The sequence below is a fragment of the Gobius niger genome (assembly GCF_951799975.1).
Source record: "Gobius niger genome assembly, chromosome: 21".
Taxonomy (NCBI): domain Eukaryota; kingdom Metazoa; phylum Chordata; class Actinopteri; order Gobiiformes; family Gobiidae; genus Gobius; species Gobius niger.
The window spans coordinates 14052083-14067966 of record NC_136872.1 but is presented as its reverse complement, the minus strand read 5'-3'; the positions used below and the strand labels follow the sequence as shown (position 1 = coordinate 14067966).

Here is a 15884-nt window from a genome sequence, read left to right as displayed (position 1 = left end):
CTGGCTGCTTTAAAAGGGGGAGGGCGGGAGAAGTATTTCTAGTTATTCTTGTGAAATGTGAAATGTAAGGAGCAAATGCTTTAGTAAATGTGATTTCACTATTTATTTCACCTCTAGTTTTCCATTACCGTATTTTCCGGACTATAAATTGCTCCGGAGTATAAGTCGCACCAGCCAAAAAATGCATAATGAAGAAGAACAAAACATAAATAAGTCACTCCGGAGTATAAGTCGCATCAGTCTTGGCAACTACCTGGGAGTAGCTGCACCGTTGACAAGCCTCTCCCGGCAGCACGTTCAAGCACCCATTTGCGAACTCGTTCCTCTAGCTGTGGCTATCTAGCTTATTAGCTTTTTTGTTTTGTTTTCTTCATTGTAGTAAGAGTAACATCCGCTTTACACCAGTCCCTCACAAGTTTTTTGCTCACTCGAAACTGTCTTTCAGCTGCTTGATTGCCGTTTTTAAATCTTCATTGGTACAGGAGTAGCAGATACTGGTCCAAAAGCCCAGAGCGCCATCTAGAGGCTGTCAGAATGAAAATAGCAAACATGTGAAATTTCTGAAATTTTGATATATGAGTCGCACCCCCAGCCAAACTATGAAAAAAGTGCGACTTATAGTCCGGAAAATACGGTAGTTTGTTGCTTTTCGGTTACCATGGTTACTATCTGGCTTGACCTCTGACCTCAGCTTTGATCATATTAATCTGTGAAAATGGCACTTTTAAAGCCAACATTTATGACAGAAGTGGATGGCAGGTAAAATCTGCATGGTATAATTTTCAAAATGTTTGTGTTTTTACCCTCTTTTATGAATACTATATCTGTAATTGCTGGGCCTATCCACATGTAACAAAAGGTATTCTTTCTCACTCATCACAAAGTAATTAAGGTTTGTAAAGGTTTTGGAGTCTTTTTTGTTTTGTTGTTGTGGATCTTCCAAAAAGCTATCCTACTGCCCTCCCTTTAACATTTTGACATCCCATCCTGGTGTGACCAAAAGGCCCTGACCCCCCCTGTCTTCTCCTTCTGCAGACAGCATCGAGGATGAACTGGAACTGTCCACAGTCCGCCATCGTCCCGAGGGCCTGGAGCAACTCGAAGCTCAGACGCGTTTCTCCCGAAAAGAGCTGCAGATCCTCTACCGTGGCTTCAAGAACGTGAGTAATCGGTCTCATATGACTTTAAAAGCTGGTGTCAAAATCGATTTCTCTCGTGTTTCGTGTTTATTTCCTACCCTCTAATCCTTTGCCGACATTTGTTCTTAAAATCCAATTTGAATTTGGCAGCGGAATGAAACAATTTGTTATTGTTTAAGCCAGGTTCATACAAGGAAAGTACATTTTGTTCTAATCTAATTACACTACAGCAGAATTCTTCCACGTTTCACAGAATATGGTTCATAATACAGTGCATTGACCTTTTTTTTTCTGCTGCAAGATGAATGACAATCGGGAATTAATTCAACTCATTATTTAGGTTAGGTTTCCTCTGCAGAGAACAAAATATCCTGTCTGTTCCAGTCTTTTCACGCAAGTCGGTACGCATTCAAAATACGCATTAAAAGTATGTTGGTTATTTATGTAATAGGTTTTACTTTAAAAGTCCGGAAGGTGCTGTGCTTACATACAGTAAATCCACTCCTAGCAACTCTGATGATCCGCAGCTCATTGGCTGTGTTGCATTTTTAAACACGATTAGTCTTTGTCTCCCTTTGATCAGTTTGACATATGCTTTTTACAACACAAAGCTGACAGGAACGCGGAGTCTCCTACAGCGCTCGCTCTGTGGTCATCACATTTTCCTCGCTCGTGCTGCAACAAAAATACAGTATCCATGCAACATTATTTTTGCTTAATAGTCAGTATGTTAATCTATGAGTGAACCAGCCACGTAATGATTTTAGACAAGCAGCCACATTATTGTGACTGAAGTGGACATCAGTGTGGGCTTGCAGGTCGTGCTCAAATTGGCGATTATTAAAGTCCAAGAAGTCGGAAATTTCTTGATACAAACTGCCTGGCGTTTCGTGATTAATGTGTATTTTCTCCAGTTCAGCGTTACCTAGATGTAAAAGGTTACAGCCCGTAGGTCCGATTAACTGCTCATTTGAGAGCCAAGACCTACAAAACTGAACGGATAACTTTCCTCGTGTTGTTGCTGCGTTGCCATCACTTTTTGGACTTTTGTGTTTATCACGTTTTTGCCACATTTTCATCGCTTTTTGTTTTTCTGTTGCATTTTTGTCGCTTTTTTGTGGCTATTTAATCACCTCTTTGTCACGTTTTTCTCGCTCTTTTGTTGCATTTTCATCCTCGTTTTCGTCTCACTTTGTTGCTCTTTTGACACTTTTTTTAAGAAGCTTAAAAAGGAGCCAAACTTGCGAAAATGTGCTCAGTTCAGGTGGGGGTTAAGAGGTTTGTAGCAGTGCCCTCATTTTCAGTCATGGAATGTTTTTGCTGACCGTAAACTAAACAGAAAAATAATAATTAAAACCGGACTATAAGTCGCTCCGGAGAAGTATAAGTCACACCTGCCAAAAAATGCATAATGAAGAAGAACACAACATATATAAGTCACTCCGGTGTATAAATCGCACCAGCCAAAAAATGCATAATGAAGAAGAACACAACATATATAAGTCACTCCGGAGTATAAGTCGCACCAGCTAAAAATACATAATGAAGAACGCAACATATATAAGTCACTCCGGAGTATAAATTGCACCAGCCAAAAAATGCATAATGAAGAAGAACAAAACATATATAAGTCGCTCTGGAGTATAAGTTGCATCAGTCTTGGCAACTACCTTGGCATGGAGACATAACTGCACCGTTGACAAGCCTCTCCTGGCAGCATAACATAGATGACTAAAACTATAACTCCAAATATGAATATTTTTGTTGACACATTTAAGCTTGACTAAAAAAAACAAAAACAGAAAGACCTTAAAAAAAAACAAGTACCAATAATGTGCTTTTGCAACAATTTGTTGCCAAGATGAATACTGGTTGAAAGGCTGCTCCATTTTTTATCTATAATGTTAAGCAACAGAATCCTATAGGTTTGTTTGAGCTCGCAATTGGGTCACCTTTCATCGCCCTCCTCCCCGGTACATTAGCACCGGGGTCGTACGGTTCCCTTGCATCTCCGCGGCTCCATTGTGATCTGCGGTATGAGGTGTAATAATGAGATGGGCCAGAATTATCTTAACCCTAATTGTGTGGCAGTGAAAGAGCAGCGGGGCCTGTGGTAGTAGAACTCCCATGATGCATCAGCGCTCCAGCAGAGTCCTCCTGCAAAGCCTGCCCATTAGTCAGCCTCCACTAGAGACACACGGAGAGCTAAGGAGAGTGCTAACGAGGGCTTTAATTTGTGCCACACACTGAACTGACTGCTCGGCGCTGAGGGACAGTCTGTGAGAAGGCATTTTTTCATCAGTGCTCTATGGACTAAAGCAGGGGTCCTCAAGTTATGATTTACAATGTGGCACTGCTGCTTAGTCATGGTCCAGGTTGGTTAAGTTTTAGACCTGGTTGAGTCTTGCTTTAACCCTAGAACTAAGTAACTCCTGCCCCTAGAAGCCATAAGTGCCACTGCAGGTGTTGTAGCATGGGGTGCGTTTTTCTTTTACTCATTAATTGTCTGTGAGAGTAAATACTAAGCTGACAGAAAAGACAAAGGGGGAGAGGGATATTGTAAATTGTGCCACAACGGACACAATGGAGATATTTTTTATTCACTCAAACTTGGCTGTAAACACTGCTAAAAGTGGCGCTAGCCTGCAATTAACTTCTGAAAGGTCCCGTAAAAACATTTAGCGTTTGTTGTGAAATACAATTTGCATGGTCCTCTTTGTGTATATGCAGCGGTTTGAGACTGTCCGTGTAATTATAACACATGTTTATCGATTGTGAACTTGTAGGCTAGTTTTTGTTAGCATCACTGTGACTGTGACCCTGAAAAATGATCCTGAAACTTGTGAAATGTTTGAACAATTGGGATGTTGGAAAAGTATTATGAGTGTTGGGAATGAGTTTGGACCACAACTAACAGTTTGTTATTAAAAAAAAAAAAAAAAAAAAAATCAAGTGGCCTTTAACCTCTTAAACCCCTGCCTGAACTGAGTGCATTTTCTACAGTTGTCATCACTTTTATGTCACATTTTTGTCCGTTTTTTGTCATGTTTTCATCACTTTTTTGCTGCTGTTTTGTTGCGTTTTCATCCTCATTTTCGTCCCATTTTGATGTTTTTTTTAGCTTTTAGATTTGGGTAAAGTCGACCTGGAGACAATGTGCTCGGTTCAGGCGGGGGTTAAGAGGTTAAGTTATCCCAGGTTAGTTAGTTAGTTTTACCTGGCTTGCTGTAAAAAGCTGACTGATTTGTCCCAAAATTGAGAATTTAAATGTCACTAAAAGTCATCAAATGCATCAAATTTGACTTCATAGTAATAACATTGCACACTTACATCAACTCTATACGTTCTTGAAATATACAAAACTTGTGATCCAAAACACATGCTTTAATGCTACATGCTACAATTTACAACACATTTTATTATTGCTCAAAACTTCATTTACTCCCAAAATATCAGATATTGTCCTACTTACTAATCTTAAAGAAGAACTAAGTAACTTATTTACCTTAATAAATCCTTTCCGTAGTCCTTCTGGGGTAATTCAAGTGTTAATGGGATGATCGGGGGGTCTTTCATCTCCCCCTGGTGTCTCTGGCCAGAAAACCACAATAGCAACTTCCCTGCCTCCCGGGTCGGAGCCACCAATACACACTAATGGAATCACGAAGAAGAAGCTAACAGGCTAACAGGCAAGGCTAACTGTGGGCTAGCACCACTTAAATAGTATTTGCAGCCAAGTTTGAGTGAAAAAAATGTGTAATTGGATGTACAATATCCCTCTCTCCCTTTGTCTTTTCTGTCAGCGTAGTATTTACTCTCACGGACAATTAATGAGTAAAAAACCGTAACTTGCTACGACACCTGCAGTGGCGCTTATGGCCTCTCAGGGCATGAGTTACTGTTCAGCTTTAAGATATGTTGAATGCATAGATGTGTTGCATTGGTGGCATTGAAATGATTGTACCAGGGCATTAAATATTATGACATCAATCCTCTTTATAACTAGTTTGGTTTTGGCTCGGGCTTGATTATTCTAAGATAAGAGATAGCCAATATATGTATTACACCGACCTTATTGTGGTCTGAAATGTTTGAGAATATTTTTTCTGTAAATAGGCAAAACAAACACTTTCTATGACCATATTTAACCTAGCGTCCTCTCAGTCATACGCGGCAATAAAAGCGAAACACTCACCAGCAGCATTTTCCATTCACCCGCAAATCCGCAGATTATCTAGACTCCCTCGGTTTATACGTTTTAAATCTGTGACAGAAAGAGCCAACGGATACTAACTATGTCCCACTGAGGTGAGAACAGATACACGGATATAGTTTTCTTGTTCAAACTTTCTGTACTTGTAAAATGATTCTCCTCTGCGCCAGACGAGTTAGCAAGCTGTGAGGACTCATGACAATTACTTCGCTGAAGCTCAGGGCATTTTTCATGACCATTTAATTCAGCATTTACGGTTTCCAGTTCCCTGTTGGCCTATAAACACAATGACAAGACACACTAAAAAGAAATTATGTCAGCTATTAAGCGGCGAACGACAATATGTCACATCCAGTGTAACAGATCTTCCTCTTAAAGTTATCCGAGTTCATAAACGTGGAAGACATATTTTTCATATTCCATGTGGCGCTGGCAAGTGTGTTGGATAATACAGTTGTACTCCCAAACAGCCACAGCCGGACGCTGACCCTGCAGGCTGCCTTTTCAAGTTCTCGCCACTAATAGGAGCCGATGAGAGTTTTGACCCGGTGTCCTTGTGCTCAGAGGTTTTAAGGGAATAAAATGACGCTAATGTGCGTGGATGAGGTCATTTGTATTGGCTCTCATGCCTCATTTACAGAAGATGTGGCCAAAGTGCAGAGTAAATCAAGCACAAAGTCCAAGAGAAAGGGAAGTGCTTGCGATATTATGGGAGTAAGTCTTTTGTTTAAAAAAAAAAAGGAAATACGGCTAATTTTGGTCCAGACTCTGGAAAGAAAGGGATAGATGGATACTTCGGTCCACACTCCAGCATAGAAGGTGGCGGTAACGCACCCTGATATTGAGTGCCGCCCGCCATTAAGCAGCAGAAAGAAGAAAGAAGAAGAAGAAGACTCTGGAAAGGTTTAGGTTTTAGTGATTCAGGTTTAGTTAAGGAATGCATTGTGTCACCTGCAATGTTCATGAAACATTTTTTTTGTAGTAGAAAACAGTGTGTCTGCATAAATGGAGTACAGTCCCAGTGTCTCAGCAGTGGTGTTGGTGTTCCGCAAGGTTCCATACTCGGGCCTCTGCTATTCTCGTTTTACATCAACGACTTGCCAGACGTCTGCCCTGAGCTTGATATGTTAAAGTGCGCTGATGATGCTGTGCTCTTCACTCAATGTCCAGTCAATCGCTGCCAAACTCAGGGGGCCTAAACAAAGTGCAAAAAGACAGTCTGCATGATGTTTAGCAAAAAAACTTTGAAACAAGAGAGATCGTTTGTGTTTTTGAATGGAGAGGAGTTGGAGTTAGTGACCCACTTTAAGTATCTTGGAGTAATTTTGGATCCCAACCTCACGTTTAAAAAGCACATCACAAACACCATCAAGTTCAATTTAAAAAAAACTATGAACAAATTTGACCCTTTATTACAACAGAGGCAGCAAAGTCCTACCTCCACTGTATGATATACTCCCATAAAACAGCTATTAAGGTACTTGATCAAAATCCTCAGTCTTTTCACATATGTGCTCTAATTAACAAATATACAACAACAACAACCAACAAAGGCGTAACCATTAAGAGGCATTAGACAGGAACATATCTTTATTATATTTGCAGGTACAGGTGTGTGTGGGAGGGGCGAGGGGCGTGGCATATGAAAGAGATGCACTTTATGTATTGTATTGTTTATGTGTAAGCCGTGAACAATAGTTTTTTTCTAGGCAGTCGCAGGTTGCGCTGTGCCACACGGATTGACCCCAGCCTGTCGCAGTATTTGCATTTTCCAGTTCGCATCACTTGGCCATCGCCTGAGGCATTAGATTAACATCCATAATGCTCCATTATAACGGGCCCGATGCATCCGTTCCCAAGTTGTTCCTGTAATATCGCAGCGTCGCCTCACAAGTTCCTGCTGAGGAATTTCATGCCTGAGAGACCGCATTCACACAGATAGTCTGATCACGGTTGAGATGATTTAACGAGCGTATCAAATGAACATAAATCTATTCTCTGACCCTCGCTCTAATAAGACAAACCCCGAGTGGCGCAATTCAGTGCATGAATGAAACAAATCTAAAATGGACTGTCAGTTTACTTGTTTACACATCTGGCACACTTCTTTGTTGGTTACTTAAAAACGCTTTTTCCTCATAGACCCAGAACATCCTGTCTTGCAGCGCAGTGGTGAGCCAGGCTTAGCCAAAATCTGTAACTTTTGTGGTTGAGAGTTAATTAGATTTCTCCACAAGCCCTTGAAAACCCCAAACAAAATACCAATTTCAAAGTTCTGTATGTCTTGATTCTAAAGTTCACAACTAAAAGCGTTATGCAAGAAACCGTTTGCATGCATCATCCTACTCTCTCCCTTTTTGCACGGACCTTGTAGGCGGTCCATTCCCTGAACTTTAAATTGGATTCTTGTTCGTAGTGTTACACAGGCGATGACTGTATAACCGGCTTTCTACGCTCTCAATCAAAAACCTGCCGATACCATCACCCGGCTCCCGAGTGAGATGAAACACAAATGGATTCAAAGTTTTGACGCCGAGTTTGTTCATGTCCCTTCGAGATGTTTGCGGATGACTCGGACGAAGTGACTAATTTGGACCTTAGCCAATCGCGTATCATGATTAAGCAGCATGGATTTACTCATTCCGTTTTTAATTGCCCATCTGGAGTAAAAGGAAGTCCACTCTTCCTCCTTTAAGAGCTTAATTACTTCCAACCATGCAGTACTGATGGTACACAAGGTACACATCTGACAGCCAAGCCACTGCAAAGTTGTGCCGCGGTATATACAAACAATGCTCTAATGAACAGTGGGATGTATTGTCTTAACTAATACACGCTGGGAGGTTGATTTTCTTTGTAAAAGCCGTTAGATGTTGCAGCTCAGTGTGTGCTGAAAAAATCACAATTAGATAACCTTACATTTGTGTGCCTGCTGTGTGCAGCTTAGCAAGAAATAATGTCTTGTTTATCCAAGCTAATCACCTTTTTGTTTGGATTTGGATCTGCTGTACAAAGAGTTCAGCAGATGCATGTGTACTTGTTCAACTACACATGCATTTTTTAGGCTATACTAATAGTTTTTTCACCTTATTCCGGACGTTCACGTGGGCGCCGCCATGAATTGTGCCCGTCCCTTTTCTCCTATGTGTTAACATGGGACTGGAGAAGTCCACATAAAATCAGTCACTACACGAAAACAAAGCCGTTTTCAGGCCGCACAGAGAAACGGTGCAGTGTTGACATGTCGGTGCAAATGAACATTGGCCATTTTACACAAATCAATCGACTAAACATCAGATTTGAGCGGAGAATATTTTCCCTCGTTCTCCGTTAAAATAAACGGGCTTCGCGCTCGACCGGAAGTGTCTGGACAACGAGGTGCCGAGACAACGCAAAAAGTGGCAAAAGTGGGCGGGGCGGAATAAGGTGAATATACAGCAGGGGTAGGCAACGTCAGGCCCGGGGGCCAAAACCGGCCCTCCATCATCAAACTCTGGCCTTCGAGGTGATTTTGAGAAATATTATGACCCAAATCATAGATCAAAATGCCTGTTAAAGTACTCTAGAAATGTTAAAAATACTGTCAATTCCTTCAAATGTCTTAGCAGAGCACCCTTTTAGGCTATAATCCTAAAAGACTACTCTAAGACTACTAAGAAATTACTTAAATCTACTTGAATTAAGAGATTAAATCTAAAGATTGAGTGGATTTGGTCCGGCCTTAAAGCATATAAAACCTATTCTTGCCAATGGAACAAGCACAAGTTTTTTCTTAATTCAGATTATTTTGTATAATTTCATTTGTTTGATTTCCAGTGGGATTTCTGTTTGTTCCATTGGCATTGGTGTTGTTTTCTGATCTTAGATTAGTTCAAACCGACTCAAATTTAACATAAAAAACCCTTTATTCAAGCGATTTTAAGTAATTTATCTAATTTACAATGGACATTTTTCCTGTATATGATGTGCAACACTGGCATATGTAAGTGATGATTTACTTCAATTGCTTCAATTGGAGGGTCCGGCCCTTGGTCTTTTGACGATGAAGAAAACCGGCCCTCCACCGAGCAATCTTGCCTTCCCTCTGATATACAGTATTGTTGAATTTGTTAAAACAGTTGAACCTCTTTGTCTTGTTTGAGAAAGCTTTCTGTCTCTGATGTCAGCGACTCCTTAATTTCCCTGAAGTTTTTATTCCCCACTCCTTTCACAAAAGTGTTCACACATATAAAGTTAAAATGCATTGACGCGCAGTGCCTCGGACTGTAAAATCATTTTAGTGAGCCTGTCACTTCCTCACTCAAAGCCGTCTTGTGAGTACTTTCTCTAAGCCAAAGCCCTGTCCCCGGGAGCCAGAAAATATTCCTCTCTCCAAAAATGGCAGAAATAGTCGCAGACGCTGGCACGCGAAAAATGCAGGAGATGAAGAGCACCCAAACAAATTCAGGTCACAGAATATGACAATGTGGCTGTGGCTGTTTTGGAGAATTACCGAAACACTTTGCAGACCTAATGTTATGACCAGAGACATGTTAGTTTTACCCCGTGCTTATTTTAATGTTTCAAATCAATGCGACAATTCTGTTCAGCTGACTGTCACTCATCATTTTGGAGGTTGACCAATAGGAGAAGTAGAGCCTCATTCTGATCTGATTTTACGTATCGTCATGGCGCTCACCGATAGAAAAGTACCTCCTCAAGAAGAGAGTACATTTTGTCTATTTACTTTGAAAGACTTTATGAGGCGATTTTGATCCCTCTGTCTCACTCTCACAGCTGTGTCTTTTAAGCTGGTGATCCAAGTTGGCACCAGGAGGGCGATTCCTGCTTTTCTGCTTCATAAACATAGCTGCAGTCCTTTTGTTGCCTTTTTGTCTTTTTGCTCCCAGCTTTTGTTCTTGTTTAGCGTAGTGTTGGTTAAGTCTCGCTTTGCAGCCCATGTAGTCCTGGGTTAGTCTCACATTGAGTAAATCCCTGGTTTGAACTTAACTTTCTAATCTTATCCAGCATCTAAAATTAGGGATGTACCAATGCGATACTGGAAAAAATGGGACATCGGATATCGGCTACAAATATCTGATACTGAACCGACACTAGTTTTGTCTCTCAACACCTTAAAAACACAACTTTTACCACCTAAATCTAAGTGAATATGGGCATGCTGTATGTCATTGTAAAGACTTGTAAGAACCTGGAAAATTCAACCACTGTGTCAGTTTTAGCCTTCGCAAATGTATGTTTGATCATCGCGCAATATTCTGCGGTTAGCATGCTAGTGCTAGCGGGAGCATGCTAATGCTACCGAAAACTAGTCAAGGCTGGGTCAGAAACTATGATGGAAATACCTACCTAGTAGCCTAATGACATAAAGCAACCACTGCCCAAGTGTTTGTATTTTTGTTTAAAGGGACTATACAGAGTTTTAAAATGTTAAAACTGAGTATTTTCATCCCCCTACATGTTCCAGCCGTGTCCTAATGTGTAGAATGAGCGCCGACCTGTTCACCACAACTGTCTCTAAAATCCTGCACTGTCACTCAAAAAGTTGTTACTTCGGGTCCAAAGTGCTGTCATGCACAAGCTTAATATAGAAGCTGCAGTTACGCATAAGACCTGAGGCGGCAGTAGTGAGTATAAAATGACCAACTTGCATCGAGTCTCTTTAAGAAATAACTGATCATAACATATTTGTAATGATCAGATCACTTCATGTGAGTTGTTTATATTAATGTAATCTAAAGTCTGAGATATACCCACGTATATTTAGTGTAAAAGTCATCCTTGTTGTTTTTCCAAGCGTTTATCAATAGATTGAATTGATAATTGATCTGTAACATGACAATAAAATATGACTTTGATCCTACAATGGAAAAAAGTGAATCACATTTTTCACATAGAGAAAGCCACTTTTAAGAAAGTCTCTTGGTATCGGTTAATATCGGATATCGGCAGACACTCAAACCCCAGTATCGGTTGCAAAAAAGCTGGATCGGTGCATCTCTATCTAAAATATGATATAACTTTTGTCATACTTACTGTATATATTTGCTCATTTGTCAAGTAACTGTTCTCTCCACTTCATCCTTTCTCTCGTGTCTTATTCCACAGAAGATATCATACTGCAACCACATAGCGTTCCTAACTCTCCCATAAGCACAGTACTTTATATACACTATACTGTGCACACAAAAAGATCGCCCTTTGCTTTTGAAGATTGCCAGTGCAGGTAAAGCATTTCCTGAGCTGCAGAACTCAATATCCTGGCGGCGTGCGGAGCCAACGGCAGTGGGCAGTAAAATTGAACGGGCGAATGTGTCTGTCTTTATTACACACTATACACTCTGCACGAGGTCATCCGTCGCATCACTGAAAGGGACTTCTCAGAAATCTTACATAAGGTTCTTCGGTGTTTCCAATAGACAGTGAGCCACAGGTGGGTGACTTGGAGAGACTGTAGCTTCACACAAAAGAATGAAGGTTTATGGAGAAGAATCTCAAGCTTTTCATACCAGCTATAATCACAACAGACACTTCGTGAAAGGAGCTGTGCCATAGCCAGAAAAGGATTGATCGGATGTGATGATGTGATTAAGCTTTTTGAACCCCCACATGAACCGAGCGCATGATCTCCAGTTTGGCTTTACCCAAATCTACAGGCTTCTTGGAAAAGTAGCGACAAGAACAAGAAAAGAACACAAGGATGAGAATGCAACAAATAGTATCAAAAAGTGACCCAAAAGTAGCTACAAAAAATGGGACAAAAACATAACGAAAATGTAGCAAAAAGTGACAAAAAATACAATGAAAGTGCAGCAAAAAAGCCTCAAAAAGGGACCAAAAAAGACAGAAAAAATGGGTGAAAACTTAACAAAATGTAACAAAAAATGGACCAAAAAATGAGGTAAAAACTAAACAAAAATGTAACAACAATGTGGCAAAAAAGCGATGAAGGTGGAACAAAAAAATGAAGAAAAAAAAAAAATCTATTAAAGTGCAGCAAAAAAGTGACAAAAACTCAACAAAAAGTATTTAAAAAGTGACACAAAAAATGGGACGAAAACTCAACAAAAATGAAACAAAAAGTGACACAAAAAACAATGAAAGTGCAGCCAAAAAGTGACAAAAACTCAACAAAAAAGTATAAAAAAGTGACACCAAAAGACACAAAAAATGGGACAAAATCTTAACAAAAATGTAGTAACAATGTGGCAAAAAAAAAGCGATAAAGTTGCAACAAAAAAGTGACCAAAAAAACAATGAAAGTGCAGCAAAAAACTGGCAAAAGTGTGACAAAAACGCTATAAAAAGTCCACAAAAAAATCTCTCAAAGAAAAAAAATAACAAGTGCAGTAAAAAAGCAACAAAAAGGTGACAAAAAACTCAAAAAATTAGAGGAAAAAGTAAGTGAAAAAAGTTATGACGACACCACGGCAACAACGCAAGGAAATATATCAGTTTTGTAGGTCTTAACTTCCAAATGAGGCGTTCCTCTGGCCTACGGGAAGCTCCAAGTCCAGAAGCTTTTAGATTTGGGTAAAGCCGAACCGGAGAAAATACACTCTGTTAAGGCGGGGGATAAGAGGTTAAACTCAAGCCTAAAAGGATCAAAGTAATTCAGCCCTACTTTCTCTGGTGACTTGGAGAAAGGGAGGAAAACAGAATATTGCAAATACAAACATGGAACAATGGCTGCCCTGTCTATTTCATTTAAAGCCTAAACAACGACGAAACTGGGAACAAAGTGTGGCTTGACGGAGTAATAACTTATTTATACGTCTTGTGACTTGTCTCATTTCAGGAATGCCCCAGCGGTGTGGTCAACGAGGACACTTTTAAAGAGATCTACGCGCAATTCTTCCCACAAGGAGGTTCGTACTGTATCATGTTGTGCGGCTCACGTTACATCTTACTACTCTAACTGCTCTGTATCACATTCCACGGCTAATGCTCGATTTTCTCTTACAATCGCACACAGCTCTGGTACACAAGCTCCAAATGTCAACATCAACCTTGAGATAATGCATACATTGTTTAAAGTTGATTGATTTGTGCTTAAAAGAAGAAATTGGGAGTTCTTAAGTGGGACAAAGCCGCTGTAAAGCCGGTATAGCAAGTTCATATTGTTTCCTCACATCGTCCATAGTAACCAGAGCTGCTAACTGCACAAAGTCGCTGATTCAGCCTGAAGATGGTCTGTTTTTATAATGAACAGACTGAGAACAGGGAGCTCGCACTCAGAGCCTTTGATATTTCCGCGCAGAGAACAAAGGCGCTGCAGCAGCACATGTAATGGTCTAAGAAACAATAGTGCAACTCTTAGCTTTCAGCGCTCTACATTACCACCAAACAACAGCATTTTTTTTTTTTTTTCTTTACTCTCTCTCTCTCTCTGTGTCTTTTGAAGTAGTCCTGCCGGCTCCAAAGTGCCCCGTTGTATTTGTACATGGGATCGCTGTACTTTTAACTAACACCTGCTGTTTATTCTGCCGTAGATGCGTCCACGTATGCACACTTCCTGTTCAACGCTTTCGACACAGACCACAATGGATCTTTGAGTTTTGAAGTAAGCGGTATTTACTTTACCTGCAACGATTTTAGTTCTTTCCAGGGAGGCATTTTAACTTTCAAGGACTTTTTTTCTCCCTCTTGTTTTTTTTTTTTTACTTTAATCACAAAGTTGGTGTCTAATTGATGGTTCCTTCCAATGTCAATGTTAATTTGTAATTGAATATTTAAGTGTAAAAGGTTTTCATTTGTTATAGTATTGTAGCAATAAAAGATGTTACTCCTTCCTGATCAAACCAACTCAACTTTAACCATTTGATAGTATATGATTTGTAGTAATTAATTTGACCGCTGACCTAAAATCTGCATATTAAGAGTTTTATTGCTTGGTGAAGGCTAATCCACCTTTGCCGGTCTTTACTTTAAACGTTAATTATGTATATGCTAATTGCTACAAAGCAAAAATGCATGCATGTGCTGATGTTTGCTGCAGGCTCTGCATAAATTACTTACAATAGCTGCCAACATGATATATTATATAAACTGCATTGAAACATTGTACTTTTCTTAGATTGAAGAGGAAAAAGAAAAAAGGTTATTCCATCTATTATGTTTCTAAAACCTAAAATGGCACATACAGTGTTATTTGTAAAAAATTTAGACCTCTTTTAAGTAATTCAGTTTTGATATTATCTAGTCTGATACCAAAACATGCACAGTAGGTTTCTTACCATTGTAGCCTGTCTCAGTTATTGTGTGAGTTATTGTGGCAAATGGGGAGGAGAGACGAGTCTATTAATATTATGTCTATGGTCTGGGCTCATTCTACATATTAGGCCATTGCTGGAGCAAGTAGGGGATGGAAAATACACATGTTTAACATTTTTAAACTCTGACTAGTCCCTTTAACCTCTTAACTCCCGCCTGAACCAAGAGCATTTTCTCCAGTTCAGCTTTACCCAAATCCTGTAGGCCAGTGTAACACCTCATTTGAAAGCTAAGACCTATAAAACTAAATTGATCTTTTTCCTCACATCATCACATTTTTTTTTCATCACTTTTTTTGTTGGGCAGTCATCTCATTTTTGTCAATTTTTTGTCAATTTTTTGTCACTTTTTCGTCCATTTTTTCTCAATTTTTCGTCAAATTTTTCTCACTTTTTTGTCAATTTTTTGTACATTTTTTGTCCATTTTTTGTCACTCTTTCGTCAATTTTTTCTCACTTTTTTCACATTTCCATCCTTGTTTTCGTCTCAGTTTTGTTGCTATTTTCACACCTTTTTTCCAGAAGCTTTTGGATCGGGGTAAAGCTGGAGAAAATGTGCTCGGTTCAGGTGGGAGTTAAGGGGTTAAAGGTGCACTATGCAACTTTTCATGTAAAGTTTATATTATTGCGCATTTGACCTTTCAGTGACCCAGCGGCTGTATGCATGGTTAGCTTAGCGCCTTTACATCCCGGTGGCTCCTATGAGGGCTCAGGATCAATTTATTTCCGTTTTTTTTTTAGGGTTTCTGGTAGGTTTTCAGAATGGGATGCATATGTAAGCATGGATACGGTTCAATCAATATTGAAAGCCTAAAAAATCAATTGATTCTGGAGCGTCCTACAGGCCATCGGGAAGGTATGTAAAGGCTATGCTAACCACCCAAGCATCCACTGGGTCACTGAAAGGTCAAATACGAGAAAAAAAAGTTACATAGTGCACCTTTAACCTTCATCTTACATTAAAGTTCTGTAAAAAAACAACAACAACACTATATATATTTCATAGAGTCTGCAGTGTCAGACTACACAAAAACAACTGCCGACCCCTTGCTCTCAATCTTGAGCTGTTTATGAACTTTCATAAGAGTCTGTGGTAAATTCCATTCATTGCCCATGATTCAAAAAGATACAGCCTCTGTATACGCCAGAGAGGATTGTTTTGCTGCAGCCGACTTCAACATAAAAACATGGGAGTAAATAGAGGGGTGTGAATACTTCCTGAAGCCAGTGCACATCAAACATGTTTTGAATCTACCCTCT

At 39.8% G+C, this 15884-nt stretch overlaps 1 protein-coding gene across 4 annotated transcripts in view; it reads left to right on the top strand.

Moving 5' to 3' along the window:
• The window catches only part of kcnip4a (potassium voltage-gated channel interacting protein 4a), a 162811-nt gene that overhangs the window by 142745 nt on the left and 4182 nt on the right, over positions 1-15884 (top strand). For all 4 annotated transcript variants that reach the window (XM_079580410.1, XM_079580411.1, XM_079580412.1 and 1 more), the window contains 3 exons: positions 1036-1160; positions 13151-13220; positions 13845-13915. In XM_079580410.1, coding sequence (XP_079436536.1) covers positions 1036-1160; positions 13151-13220; positions 13845-13915 — 266 coding nt within the window. The remainder of the gene's footprint in view (positions 1-1035; positions 1161-13150; positions 13221-13844; positions 13916-15884) is intronic.